Source organism: Mustela nivalis, assembly GCF_964662115.1.
Source record: "Mustela nivalis genome assembly, chromosome: 4".
Lineage (NCBI taxonomy): Eukaryota > Metazoa > Chordata > Mammalia > Carnivora > Mustelidae > Mustela > Mustela nivalis.
The window spans coordinates 54373373-54388431 of NC_139023.1; the positions used below are offsets into that span (position 1 = coordinate 54373373).

The window sequence follows — 15059 nt, forward strand, 5'->3', positions numbered from 1 at the left end:
GCCCTGTCACAACCCACACACCTCATATCCCTATCTCCCGATAGCTTCATCCATTCCTTTGGGCACTAACCCACCTCTCCCTGCTCTCTGGTCTGGTTGAGAGCTGTATCACCACAGCTGAACTGCTTAGGAATGCTTCCCCTGGCTTACATTCAGCTCTGGAGACTGTGGGTCTTAACTCACTCCTGTCAGTGTAGCCCACTATGGGGGACATCAGTCCAGCCACCTCCCCCCATCCCATCTCTGCCTCTACCACTTTAGTCCAAGCCCCTCTCACACACAGTGGAGAACTACTGGTCTCCCACTCGAACCTCCCCCACATGAACCAGAGCAGTCTTCGAAAGTATATCACATGATAGCACGTCTCTATTCAGCACTTCCCATGGCCTCCCGTCTTCTGCAAGTAATACCTACATCTTATGGTGGCCTCAGGTCCTCCCACACGTACAGCCACGTCTCTCAATTCTCACTCCCACTCCCATCCCTGACCATGCCCATCATATTAGTACACTGATGAGACCATCAGGAAAATTTCACCACTAACTGAAAATTAGATATTAAGGAATAGCTTGTTTGCTAAATATGACAGAAGTATTGTGGTTAAGTTTTTGGTTTTGGTTTTTTTTTTTTTTTTTTAAAGAATCCTTATCTCTTAGAGATATATATTAATGTTTTTACAGATGAAATTATACAATGACTGGAATTTGCTTTAAAAATAATACAGCATGGGGCGCCTGGGTGGCTCAGAAGGTTAAAGCCTCTGCCTTTGGCTCAGGTCATGATCCCAGGATCCCGGGATTGAGCCCCACATCTGGCTCTCTGCTTGGCAGGGAGCCTGCTTCCCTTTTCCCTTCCTCTCTCTCTGCCTGCCTCTCTGCCTACTTGTGATCTCTGTCTGTCAAATAAATAAATAAAGTCTTTAAAAATAATACAGCAGGAAAGAAAAAAGTGGATAATGATACACATAAACAATAGCCATGTGGTGTTTGTAGCTGGAGTTTTCTTTATTATTAACTTTCTGCAGTAGACTTTCTTCAGATGCTAAGAGTACCTGGACATATATATATACATATATATGCATAGTGTTTCAAATAAGCTTGCTCTTTCCTATACAAGAGAAGCTAGGGACTCAAAGGCCACAGGAGTAAAGTTGCTTTCTCAAAGCTTCCCTGGACAGCAGCTTGATTCCCAGTGACCCCGGCTGACCTCCCCTTCCCTCCTGTGGGCTTTCTTCTCCTTGAGCTGTGATCTGCCCTCACACAGCCTTTTTCCTTCAGGTCAAATCCAGTGCTGTATAGTTAGGCTCATGTACTCATGTAGACTCAGTTGTATTGTTTTTCCAGGAGGAGAGAAGATTTCACTATGCAGCCTTCCCCAGTGCCATGTCCCATCGGAATCGGTCCTTCTCTTTCAATCCTCACCCAGGATATTTGACCCCTTCTATGAAGGTAAATTGGTTTCCTGGTTTCAAGCATCACACAATTCTGCTGGCTTTGTTTTCCGAAAGGTAACTGTAGCTTATTTGTCAGGGGGCTGGCATACATTCAGAGGGATAGCCACTAAAAGTAAGACTCACAGGAAACAGTCCAAATTAGTAGCAAACAGTATTTGTATCTGGCTAGGTGGATTAGGTGTACTTATAATTTTTTTAATTTTGTATGGGTTTTTTGTATTCTCCAAACTTCTTATAAATAAACATGTCACTGTTAATAATGGTTATATCTGGGTGATAGGGAGGAGAGTAAAGAGCAGGCATCTCCAGGGCACCTGGGTGGCTCAGTGGATTAAAGCCTCTGCTTTTGGCTCAGGTCATGATCTCAGGGTCCTGGGATTGAGTCCCACATTGGGCTCTCTGCTTAGCAGGGAGCTGCTTCCTCCTCTCTCTGCCTGCCTCTCTGCCTAGTTGTGATTTCTCTCTCTGTCAAATAAATAAAAATCTTTAAAAAAAAAAGAAAAAGAGCAGGCATCTTCTACTTCTTAATTTTTTAATCCCTGTATGTTTTTGCAAGTTGTTATAATGAAAATATTCACATCCAAGTCTCTCATCTGCTATCAAGAAATCTTAAAAGTGCTAAAAAATATTTTTTAATAGTTCAAAGGACAATAAACTTGATGTGAGCTCATTTATAATTTTTACATATGCCCCTCAGTGCAAAAAGATCTAAATCTCACTCCAGAAATATTAACACATTTGAGGACAATGGGCCCAGCCCCTGCTTGGGGGGTTTAGATGGCCTTCTAAAGCCTAAAACTTTTTTTTTTTTTTTTAATTATAACACATCTATCCCTAGAAGTTTCTGATAAGAAATTGTAAACCTATGTGTTTCTTAAAACATAAAGTAGACTGGAGGAAAAAATGCTTTAAAAAAAAACATGTAAGGGGTGCCTGGGTGGCTTAGTCAGTAGAGTATCTGCCTTTGGCTCAGGTCATGATCCCAGGGTCCTGGGATTGAGCCCGGTGTCCGGGTCCCTGCTCAGCAGGGAGTCTGCTTCTCCCTCTGTCCTTCACCCTGCTTGTGCTCTCTCATGCACACACACTCTCTCAAGTAAATGAAATCTTAAAAAACAACAACAAACAAACACGTAAGTATACAAATAAAATTATCGCCCCCTCTCCCATAGTTTTGGCTGGGTGGGCCTTTTTGCTTTTACAATAATGCTTCTTTGGGGTAGCACTAAAAAGCCTTCCTTCTAATACAAACAGAAAAAGAAGATGGAGGAAGTGCCCAGCCGAGTGGTCAGTGTGCCAAACCTCGCCTCCTATGCAAAGAACTTTCTGAGTGGTGATCTGAGCTCCAGGATCAACGCTCCTCCAATAACTAAATCACCCAGCTTGGACCCAAGTCCTGGCTCTGGTCAGCCTTACAAACCTCCCCAGTCTCTAGATGCGAAAACTGCCACAAGGTAAGGGCTGCGGCGGGAGGGGAAGCTGTGATTTCCAGTTTCCATTAATAGGAGGGGAATTTGGATTCCTTTCTGGCACCTCTTAAATATCCGGCATTTGGGCAAATATAAAGAATGGTAAAACAAACCCGGTCTTGGACAAATTACAATCAAGCCAAAGGGTTATGTAAGAGGAAAGAAGTATGTCATTCTTTAGAACAGGTACTATCTTGGTACCAAACTCCAGAAAGCCTTTTTCCATAGATTGGATAAGGGACACTCAGCTGGCCATGTCACTGTGGCTAACACAGAAGAGGGACTCTCATCATCTGGCCCTGGGGTCTGGATTCAAATTCTGATCCTTCTTGTTCTTACCTAGGTTGCCTTGGGCAGATTACTTGACCTCTCTGGACCTCCATTTCCTTACCTCTAAAATGAAGATAGTATAGCATCTCCCTCATCAAACTGATGTGGGACTAAAGGAATGAATCTGTGGGACATGCTTAGCACAAGACCTGGTACAGAAGGTGTATTTCCACTGTTATTATTAAGGTTATGTCTCAAGATTTACTGTATCATCTTGAAGTTGTAAGACCTCTTAATCTATGGGTTTGGGAGCTCATTCATGATGTTTTCATATACCATCTTACTTTCCCAGAAACCCTTGCAACATGTTTCTTTCGGGAATGTGAGTTGTCCCTTTATTGGTTCTTCCTCCTGTCCAGTCTTCCAGTCAGAGGCAAAATTTTACATTCTGCGCTTTGAATTTTGCATTTCAGAAAGGGCTCCTTCTAAAAAGTTCCTTTTCCAAAGGCCCGCAACCCTGTGGCTACTTAGACAAAGGGGGAGGCATAGCCCTTTAGGAGTATTGAGCTGGACAGAGCCTCTGGCAGTCACCAAATGAATCCAGCCCTTTTGTTTCACAGCTGGGGTAACTGAGGCCTGGACCCCTGAGCACAGGCCTCTCAAACTGCTAGAGCCAGCTTCTGACTCTGGTTTCATCTCAGTAGCACACACCTGTCTGTAAAGGTTCACAAATGCAGACAGAGACCATTCTGGCAGGTATACATCATACTTTCTGGCTTACTGTCTCTTCAATTAATTAGGCTAATTCCACTGTCTTATTGAGATGCTAGGACACATTAGATAGCTCTTAGAGAAGCCAGACATTGTAAGGCTGTGATGATTAACTATCTCATAACCTTTTTTATGAGGTTTATAGTTTATTTGTGCCTGAAATAAATAAGGCTGCACGATATGCCTCACTAGTCTAAAGTAAAACTGGAGACCGTGTTTTCAAAATGGGAATTGGATGTTCCCTCCCCACCCCCACCCTTCACAACTTGCTTCCAGCTATGAATGTTGGCCAGTTACACTGTACTGTCTTTCCAAGAGTAACGAAGCAGCTTTCTTTCTCTGAAAGATAGTGGGGTATTAAGGTGTTTGCTGAGTAATTTTCAAAACCATCTAAGCAACTTTTTGTTTGTTGGCGTGTTTCTAGGACACAAGATGGTGAAACAGCCCAACCCAAAGAAGTCCAGCAGAAACAGAGCTCTGCCCACCAGGAATGGTTTACCAAGTATTTTTCTTTCTGAACTGGTTCTTGGGATCCATCAGAAAGAGGACATTTGAAAAACATTTCTTTTAAAGCATCTGATTGAAGGAATGAACTAAACAACCAACCAACCAAATAACTTGCTTGTGATATGGTTTATATATATTAGCCAAAAAAAAATTTGGCCTTAACATTTCATACTATTTCATTGTGACACCAGTGCTTAAAAAAAATTCTAGCCATTAAGGTAACCTCCCCGCCCCAATATGTGTTATCAAAAGGCACCCTAGAAAAATATTAATGTTGCTGATAACATTCACATTGTATTTCTAGTACCCAGAAGGTTTCATTCCACTTTATGGAATATCAGGCTTTGTGATTTCCATGGTCTACTCTAAAAGTGGTTTCATCTTTCCTTAGAATGCTAGTTACCTCCACTTAAAAAGTATTTCTATGTAAATGACACAATTCCAAAATGCACATTCAACCTCAGTAGGAAGAAGAATAAAAGTTCAAGATACTCATGAAAGCCAATTAAAAACAAAATGAGGCAAAACTAGGAGTGGACTATAGCCGACCTTGGCATACCTGGATTGAATGCTTTGACTTTATAGCTCCAGGACATGAAGCCTACAAGTAGAATACAGAGGGAATAACACCTACCTCAAAAGGGGCTTTAAAGAATTAAGCAAAATATTATGGTGAATGATACCAATCATGAATTAGAATTAACCACTGCCAGAATTTTTCTGTAAATAACTGAGGCTTGCCCCATCACACATCTCAGTTTCAATGACTATAGTTTCAATTTGGTCACTTGTCAAGGTTTCTAAAGTATTCTATGAAGTCAAAGATCTACTGAACTTGTAGTCTTTGGGCTTGGGCCCTTTGCCTCACGGTGCATTGCTTCTCCATTGCATGGATGCTCAGTACATTAAAGGGACTCAGGACTGGCCATTCACAGTGCTGACTGTGAAAGTCCACGCTGAATTGTCTGACCTTCTGACAGCGATATGACAAGACTCAATACATTTGGGCAAAATATGTTCTCAGTCCTTTGGTGCTGGCCACAGGTGGCCATAAACAGTTGTTTATTCTATGCACTGTCAAACCTTTGCTCTTTGAATAAAACTTCAAACAACTGGGCAATAAAAATGGCTGTGACTTGTATTGTTTTCCCAAAGAAAGGTGAAATTAGATGAAGATGGATCATAGAAATAGAATGTTCACATTAACCTCAATTAGATCATCTTCAAATAAAAAGTAGCTGCTTCCATACATCATTCTGAGAGAAATCCAATTACAAATCACAATAAAGATAAAATCACTAATCAAAACATGTGGCCCTATAATTTCTTAAATGACAATACTTGTCCCAGACATGTAATATACCATGTTATTTTCAATGTCACTTTTTCTTTAATGATTTTATTTATTTTAGAGAGAGGGAGAGAGTATGAGAGACCACAGGTTGGGGGGCAGCACAGAGGGAGAGGGAGAAGCAGCATCTCCACAGAGTAAGTAGCCCAAATTGGGGTTCAATCCCAGGACCGAGTTCATGACCTGAGCTGAAGGCAGATGCTTAACCAAATGAGCCACCCAGGGGTCCCACTATCACATTTTTTTAGTTATCTTGTTTCCCGCTTAAGGTGAGCATTGTAGGATCATGCTTCCATTTTGTGTTTTAAAAACTATGTATGGATAGCTCTGTTTATTGAAATATTTTTCCAACACTGCAACTCCTGATGACTAGCAAAGCAGGCTGCACCTTGTACAACGGTCTCCTTTAATTAATTCAGCAGGATACAAGCTGCAGGGACAGAGTTTTATTGAGACTCTACATCTGTCTGATTTCTTTCTTGGTGCAGCTGAGTGAAAGATGGTTAAATTTCTAGGTTCTATCCCGCAATGATTACATCTTTGTTAAATAAATCTGTGCATGCTTCTACCCTTTCTTTCTTTTTTCTTTTTAAAGATTTCTTTTTTTTTTTAAGATTTTATTTGTTTGTCAGAGAGAAAGAGGGAGAGCGAGCGAGCACAGGCAGACAGAATGGCAGGCAGAGACAGAGGGAGAAGCAGGCTCCCTGCTGAGCAAGGAGCCAGATGTGGGACTCGATCCCAGGACGCTGGGATCATGACCTGAGCTGAAGGCAGCTGCCTAACCAACTGAGCCACCCAGGCATCCCTACCATTTATTTCTTTAGGACAAATTCCTTGAGTGAAGTAAAGCATCAAAGGATACATGCTTAAGCTTTCTGTGACGTATCAAGATTATCATCCAGGAAGTTCCTATCAAGTTTACACCTTCACCAGCAGTGACTAAAATCCTACCTCTCCATACCATAGAAAACACTGACAAAGAAACTCAATCTGAGAGAGAAAACGTTCTTCCAGTTTTTGTGTACATAATCTGATTCCATTAGTCTCTCAAGAGTGAGTGGTCCAGACCTGACAGTGATGGCTTGGGGAGAACAGTGGAGATGAAGAGAAATGAACTGATTCAGGATTGGGTCAGGGGGGAGAATCATCAAGATTTGGTGATAATCAAGATTTGGTGATAAATCTTGGTAGGCCCTATTATGACAGGAGGAAGGGTTAACACTGCTAGGGCGAAACTGTAAAGGAAGATTGCTGTAAAGCGTTTCTTAATTAGGGTGGAAAAGAATGAACTCACCCAAGCAATGGCTGCTATCATGTACCTGAGCCCTTATCACCTGCTCTAGCATCAATGTAACAGCCAACACAGTGGTTGCACTTGAGGTTACTTGGTCTTTATACTCATTCTCCAGGATCCATCTGAATTCCGCAAGGACGAGGTTGGCCAGATTAACAACCCTGAGGTCGTAGAACGAAAGTAAAAACAACTTTTAAGAGCTTTGTTTCATCTACACTGAGGGGTTGGCCCCAATTGGATACCCCACACACATGCACAGACAAGAAGGAGTAATAAGTATCATGCATAAAAGATAAATAATAAATGGCCAGTGTATATTCTGAGAGGAACAATGCCTACTTCTCATGAGGGGCTCAGAAACGGATATAAATCTCTAACCCTCTGGGACAATCAAGCAAGATCGGCAGAGAAAGAGGAAGTCCCATGTCCCTGGGTGGGGTGCAGCAGCGAGGGCATGCAGAGGCTTCAGGGACCAGGTGGCATCCAGGCCAAACAACCATAAATGGATGGATATCAACCTTATTGAGGGAGGAGCCTTCAAGGCTGAAGGAATCAAAACAAGTCAGGATACAGGGTGTAGAAGTACTGCCTGTTTAGAAAACAATAGAGCATTTGTTTTCAGTTAGGAGGTGTCATCTAATAGACTGTAAACACAGAGAACGGAAAAATCTCACCTAGGGAGCGCCGCTCTCAATGCCCTTCTGTACTTCCCAAAGGCAGCTCAACAGTGAATCTCATTGGCCTCTGTAACCAACAAGAGGGTAAAATGTCTTCCCAAATGCTGAGGCTCCCATGATTTTTGAGGATGGGGAGTTTGCTGAGGGTCATCCTGCAGCCCACTCCCCACCCAGAGGCCTCAGTCCCTTGGTATCAATGTCACTCATTAGCAAGAACCATCCTTAGTGGAAAATTCAGCTACAAAAAAACCAGAAACAAGAAAGACACAAGCAAATTCAAAATGAAAAGAGATGACCATAGCAAGCTTTAATATTTCATACTGCATATATGCCTCAAGCATCACACTGAAAACAAAGTCTGCCCCCTTACTTACAGTGATTCATCACTGGAGAACATAACAAAACTAGCTTATTACTGCTCCTACTACACACCCCCACTCCAAAAACTGGAAAAACACTACACAAAATATAAAGGTTAGTCCAAATAAAAGTCAACATCAACGTAAGGATTGTACCATATTATTACTATTCTAACTTACGATATTATAACCTTTTCAACCTATTTACAAAATATCCTCATTCTAAGAGCTCCAGATGCATTACAAATATCACTGTATTAGATTCTTCTTCTTGAGGTAATTTAAAGTCTTGAAACATGCAAATTTACCTATTTTTCTGCACAACTACTGAGGGATAATTGTCATGAAAGGCCTGCAAACAAAATCCTCACCTTCTGATTCTTAGATCAGATCATACAAGCTAATCTAAAACTGGAAACACGAAGAGACTAAGTCATACAAAAACAGTAAGTACAAACAGAAAAAAGAAACATGAAAAGGAAATCTGTAAGTGGCATCACACTAACAGTCTAAACTTTGCTACAGATGGGAAAATTTACTTGATTTACCAAAACTGTATAGGCATTTTATAAAGTACTCAAAAAATAACGCTTAAAAAAATAAGGGGAAAATTTTAGGTGAGATCATCAACAAAAATCATCTTATTCTTTGGCAAAGAGTTCTTCCAAAATGTCATGTCCACAAGAAGTGATGTCTGTCAAGACTGTGTTTAGCCTGACTCACACACCAGATCACCTTCAGACCAGCTCTGACTCAGGTTTGCTTCATTGGTGCAGGGATATTAGCTGATGCCTGCTCGAGGTAGGCCAAGGAGCCCTGAGGGATCTCAGCTGGCTTTTTGTGCTGCACGTTGATGTCTTCCAGCACCTGCTGCCAATGCCTCAGTTTTGTCAAGTGCTTCTGGACCAGAGCATCTTTCCGTTGTAACTCATTCCTTAGTTCCGAGACATCCTACAAACAAAGACAACGAAGTAAGAGTAAGCTCATGAAAAGTGAAAACAGTTCCTGATCTAGTAAGAGCTCTAAGAAGTAATTCAAATCAGGAGAATCAATTAAACCATTGTACACCTATTATCCTGCCTGGCTCCACTATCTATAAACAACCTGCAGCAGCTCCTCCAATGGAAGATACCTGCCTAACACTGGGAGTTTTTATTTTTCATTTTAATTTAGTAAGTAATACAGATGTTCCAATATTCTAAAGTACCAAAGGGCAGTCTCTTTCCCATCCCAGTCCCCAGGCACCCAATACCTCCATTCAAAGGCTACTGCTGAGATCTTTTACACTGAGAACCTGAAACATATGCGAACAACTGTTTAAAAAAGAGTCCAAAACCACTGTTCTATCAGTTCAGGATAAAGTGTTAAAATCTCATATTCAAGAGTTTTTTTAGTGAATACCAGCATTACAATTCTTTATTAAGGCCTGACCTCAAACACACCTATGTTCCTAGTCAAGTGTTCAAATCAGGAAATGATCTGACAAGATAAACTAAAAATATCATTTTACCCTTCATGTTCTCAATAGCTGGTATCAGTGAATAAAAAGAATGTTTTTAATTAACTGGGAGGACTTACTTCAAAAGTCCCCAAAACAAGCCTTTCAATTTAGTGTTTCTCATTAGGGGCATCACAGGTCTCTTGGGCGAGATGATGATTCTCCCTTCCACAATTCATTTGGCAGGCTTTGGCCCAACACACTGAATGCCAATAAAGCCTCCCAGTCATCATGGCAACCTCAACACATTTCCAAATGCCCCCGATCAAACAACTGAGATAAATGAAATCCTGAGTCTCAAGGAAGCTGGACAAAACATTTAATTTTTGATTCCTTGAAGAAACTTGAGCCCTTCCTGCGTCTAAGGCAGCTGGGGATACACACACGCCAGTTTCTGTCCAAAAGGAGCTTGTCATCTACATTAATGGTTTCTCCACTTTTTTCAAGCCGAACCTTTCCTGAAGGAAAAGTCTTTCATGAAAGCCAGCAAATTACACTGCTCTGTTTGAGTCCATCTTTCCTCCACAACCCCTTGGCTCCACTACCTGCCCAGCTTGTCATCAACACTGACAGCTAGCAACATTTGTATTCAATCTACAAAGCCCTACGATAACTCATGGGAAAAGGATATATATCTCATTTAAAGCACAGATCGAATCCTGACAACATGTGTTTTCCCTAAAAGTTAAGGAGAAATGTGAGTTCATACCTCTTTGATAACTTGCTCTGGTTTCTGGACAGATAACTGCAATCTTTTCTGTAGGAAAAAACATTCCGTCTGTCTTGCAATATCCAGAAATTTCTGGATACACTGATCAACACCTTATGAGAAAAAGGTCAAAATATTAAGAAAAACCCTAGACACGTGCATCTCCCTCATAAATGAACAGCAAAATATCAAAATGGCACCTTCCCACAGATGTAATCTGGAATTTTAATTCTGGTCACAGCAGTGATACTGACTCCCAACCCCCATGTATTAACCAACATTAAGTAGCACATAATTTGTGCTTTTATGAGTTGAATGATACCTCAGTACAACACAAAAGTTCTTCTGAAGAGAGATAATCCAGAGATCCAGCAATTAGCATCATGACTTCCAGTTAAAACGTAACATGTAAAATATGGTACAAAAAAAGTCAGAAACACTGGTTGCCTCTGAGGCGAACTTGGCTGAAGTCAGGGAAGCACAAGAGACTTTTCTGTGTAATACCTTCAAAAAATAATCAAAACTTGGGTTTTTGAAAAAAGCAGTATGCATTGTTGGTTATCTCTGACCTATACCAAAATGGAAAAAAAAGCTCAATTTAAGTGGTTCATTATGAGTGACATGTCAATTAATGAACTGAACAAAGAACCAGCAGTATACAGAAATGACTGCATAAATCTTATTCCCTGGAAAAGTTTTCTCAGGATACAAACAGAACTGAAACACATCAAGTATATATTCAATAATTAGGAAGCTTGCTGAAGGTAAGAACATAGTCTACAGAGAGTAAATTCTTACCAGTTCTAATTTCTTCCTGATCCGTGCCATTGACATAGTCCTGACTCACAAGAGAAGCAAAGCAAGCCTGTGTGACCCAAAAAAAATGTAAGAAAAAATATGTCATTCCCATGTCAAAAATCTTACTTCAGAGTAAGAAATAACTTCTCTTGAATTCATTCAATGAGCTGATAGAGTCCGGGTTTGCACATCAGCTGACAAAATATACTACTGCTGATGAAGAAACTTGGTACACTGAGTCCATCAGACCCTCAGAGGGAGACCTGCAAATGAGGCTGCTGGTATTTGCTACCACCACCACCTGGTCCCAACTCCTGCCACTCACCCCCTTCCTCGCAGTCCCATTCCACACCAGGACTGACACACAACAGGTTCCTTCACTGTTTGACAAATATTCATCAAGCACTTGCTATATAGCACCACTGTATTAGCACTGATGGAGGAAAGAGAGATAGGTGGCCTCTGACTTTATGGGCCTGGTTTAGTGGTAAATCCCACAAAAGGAGGGCGCCTGGGTGGCTCAGTGGGTTAAAGCCTCTGCTTTCGGCTCAGGTCATAATCCCAGGGTCCTGGGACGGAGCCCCACATCGGGCTCTCTGCTCAGCAGGGAGCCTGCTTCCTCCTCTCTCTTTGCCTGCCTCTCTGCCTACTTGTGATCTCTGTCAAGTAAATGAATAAAATCTTAAAAAAAAAAAAAAAAATCCTACAAAAGGCACCAGGGGCAGATCCACAATTTGGAGTGATACACAATTTGGAGGAGGGGACCTGGAAACCCAGAGAGAACATAAACAGCACACGGAGAAAAAGTCTTCTGTGGTCAGAGTAAGAGGAAACTGCAATGGAGCTGAGAGTTGAGTATGCTGAGCTAGGAATACCACAGTAAACCTTCTGACTTTATCTCAAGATGGACAGGTAGCCACTAAAGGGTTTTAAGCATTAGAGCACTGGTGTCTGCTCTGGCCAAGACTTCTACAAGGCCAATCTTTCAGCAAGCACTCATGACTGACAGCCACCTCATCTCAATGCTAAATGCTGCTCTAAAGCTTACCAAACCCTCTCCTTCATGGCTTGGCACCACTGCAAAGGCATATCATCCTCCTCCCAGAAGAATTTCGATGTCTTTTAATCAGTTACTTCCAAGTTTTTTAATGTACAGTCCCAGGTAAAAGCATTTTTCCCATGCAGCCCCAATAACACATTCATTAACAACCTACATTCACGCTCTACTCTGCTATTATACACAGTATAAAACTCACCCGACTAGGACTTAAAATGTGGAAAGGCAGCTGCAATTAAAAGTTATTTTATTTCCACACAATAAAGGCTCATCTTCCGCTCTAGAGACCACTGAAAGCCATCTTATTTTTAAGCACCTATTTTTACCTCTCCTTTGTCTACCACTCCCCATTTCCCTTGCTAGAGGGGTTAACTTCTTGGGTAGAACTCAGAATCTGGGTCATCCCTGTCTCCCTCACTCTCTCCAGCTTCCCTTCTTTCCCCTCGAGTACCAAATTTCACACAGTAACCTTCACACAAGTCCATCTCAGCTCCAAGAGTCCATTAGTTTGGAGCCATCTGAGGGTGGAGCCCAAAGGAAAGAACACAGAACATAGCAGTGTGACGTTACCTATCCTAGATGAACCAGTATTAAACACGCAGGAGTGCGGGGAAGAGCGCTCAGGGCTCAAAAAATGGATGGAACAGGTACAACAAACAGACGGGGCACCTAGACGGGTCCCAAAGCTGGGGATGGGCGAACTTCAAGCCCACGTGCTTCCAGAAACATCTGTGCCAGCAGACCTGAGCAGAATGCCGGTCACCACTCAACGTGGAAACTAAAGCAAGTGACTTCCGTTCTCTGAGCCTGTTCTCCTATTCACAAGCCTGATGTGGGCATCGCTGAAAGAAGACAACTGCCCAGGCGCGGCTTATGTTTCAGGAAAGAAGGCAGGCTGGGAACACAGACGCCCCAGTCTCATCTTACCTCAAAAGAAGACTCCAACTCATCCACCAAGGTGCTGTTAGAAGTTCTCGGAGGGCCTGGCGCGGCCTGAAGAAGCGAAGCTTGGCCCCTGGAGTCCCCGGGGTGTCCAGGTGGCTGCCCGGAGAACATACCTCCCATTGGAGCCGCCATTTCTGGAATGGCGCGCAAGAGGCACCGTGCGGCTGCGCAGGCTGGCGCGCGCGGCGCACGTGACGGTCCTAGTCATGTGACACTGAGGGCCTCCGCAGGCGTCCTTGGGGCTCCAGGGAAACCGCCGGTTTCATAACCCTCGCTTTCTCCTCGTCTGCCGGTAGGCGGCCAGGCTTTTTCTTTTCCTAATTTAAGAATTAAAGGCTCTACCAGGATTCGACGCAGTTGTGGGAAGTGGAGAATCAATAGCTACGGTGGAACCAGCCCTTTCCCCGGATTCGGTTACTCCTGCGTCCAAGTCCCGCCTTTGTACTTGAGATTTGGAGTGATTTTGGCCAAGGTTTTCTCTCTCTGGGCTCAGGTTAGCGATTGGTAGGAGGGAGGCACCCATTCATTCCACAGTAATTGAGCCCTTACAGTGCACCAGTGACTGATCTACTGTGGATGTAACGGGAACAAACTGGCAAAGTTACCCCTAAGTTCTCTGTGCGAAGAGGCAGGTAACAGAAACACTAGTCTCTGTTCGCCTTGGATATTTATGGTTGCGTTAAAACCACATATGCGGTCTTTCAGTAACTTCCTTTTAGCATTCATTTATCTTTTCAGAAGCTAAGGTTTCTTTTCCCATTATATTTTACAGTTATCCAGCACATTGAGCCTTCTGTGCCCTAGGCTCTATTTAATCTGGGGTTATAACAGTCACCCCCAAGTCTCTGTTTTCGTGTTTACTGTTTTTGTGGAGGAGAGACACACAAATATATATAGCAATATCTAGTGGAGATAAATGATAAGAAGAAAAATGAAACCCAGTAAACAAATGGCTAGTGATGGGTTTGAGATGGGTAGCTGTCCTCTCAAAGAGATCTGGGCTAGAATGACTGGAATGAAAATGTAACCAGAGAAGTTTTCTAGACAGAGGGGTCCTTGAAGAAAGAACCCACCTGGCATAGTTAGGAACCACAGAAAGGCCAGTGGGGCTAGAGTGGGGGAGGCAGGGCAGTAGCAGCTAGAAAAAGCAAAGGCTCCCCTTTGCCCATCAGGTTTCAGATCAAAACTCCTCTTCCCGTCAGTCTAAATTAGCCACACATTTCCAGCCACTTCACCATTTAATTTTCTTTATAGCACTTAATCATTACATGAAATTATGTGGTTCATTTGTCTTCATTAACAAAATCACCTAACACACATGCACCAATAGGAAAGTAAGACCTGCCTGTCTTGATCACCTGTATTCTCAGCACCCCAAAACTGTCAGGCATAATTGTTGACCAAACAAAAATATAACGCCATCAGGAAACTAGTGGGCTCCAGCAGTTCTCAAACTGTTCTGGGTCTTAGGACCCTTTTACACTCCCAAAATATTGAGTATTACAAACACGTATGGATTGTGTTGGTATTTGTTCAACTAAAACTTGGAATATGTAAAATACCTACATATTAAAACTGAGAATTTAAATAATATATTTAAAAACAAGCCAGTTAATATTAGCATTAATATTTTAGTATTTCTCTTTTATAAAACCAAAAAAAGAAGAGTTGGGCTTACTTGTTTGCAAAAATAGAAGACTGACACTTCTCACTCTTATATGTCTTCAACCCCAGTGGTCATCTGAGACTGCAAGAGAGCCTTGAGCCTGGGTGGTGATGCACATTTCCCACCCTGGATTTCTGGTGACCATGGGGCTGCTTCAGTTTTGGTTTCTTTACTTCAGCCACCTTTTAACACTATTGTATTCTAAACTACTGCTGTTTTGGATTTGGTGCTTGCCATA

At 42.2% G+C, this 15059-nt stretch overlaps 2 protein-coding genes across 3 annotated transcripts in view; one reads left to right on the plus strand and one right to left on the minus strand.

The window, feature by feature from the left end:
* Positions 1–5593, plus strand: part of FAM184B (family with sequence similarity 184 member B) — a 199928-nt gene extending 194335 nt beyond the window's left edge. For both annotated transcript variants that reach the window (XM_082728428.1, XM_082728429.1), the window contains 3 exons: positions 1344–1448; positions 2705–2904; positions 4385–5593. In XM_082728428.1, the coding sequence (XP_082584554.1) occupies positions 1344–1448; positions 2705–2904; positions 4385–4478 (399 nt within the window). In that variant the 3' untranslated portion in view covers positions 4479–5593. The remainder of the gene's footprint in view (positions 1–1343; positions 1449–2704; positions 2905–4384) is intronic.
* Positions 5594–8071: 2478 nt separating this feature from the next.
* MED28 (mediator complex subunit 28) lies at positions 8072–13334 on the minus strand. Its single transcript, XM_082728432.1, has 4 exons — positions 13138–13334; positions 11154–11220; positions 10356–10468; positions 8072–9099 (listed from the first exon to the last, which is right to left on the minus strand). Exons 1-4 carry the CDS (start codon positions 13285–13287, stop codon positions 8902–8904), a joined length of 528 nt encoding a protein of 175 aa, XP_082584558.1. The 5' UTR covers positions 13288–13334; the 3' UTR covers positions 8072–8901.
* Positions 13335–15059: the final 1725 nt, after the last annotated feature.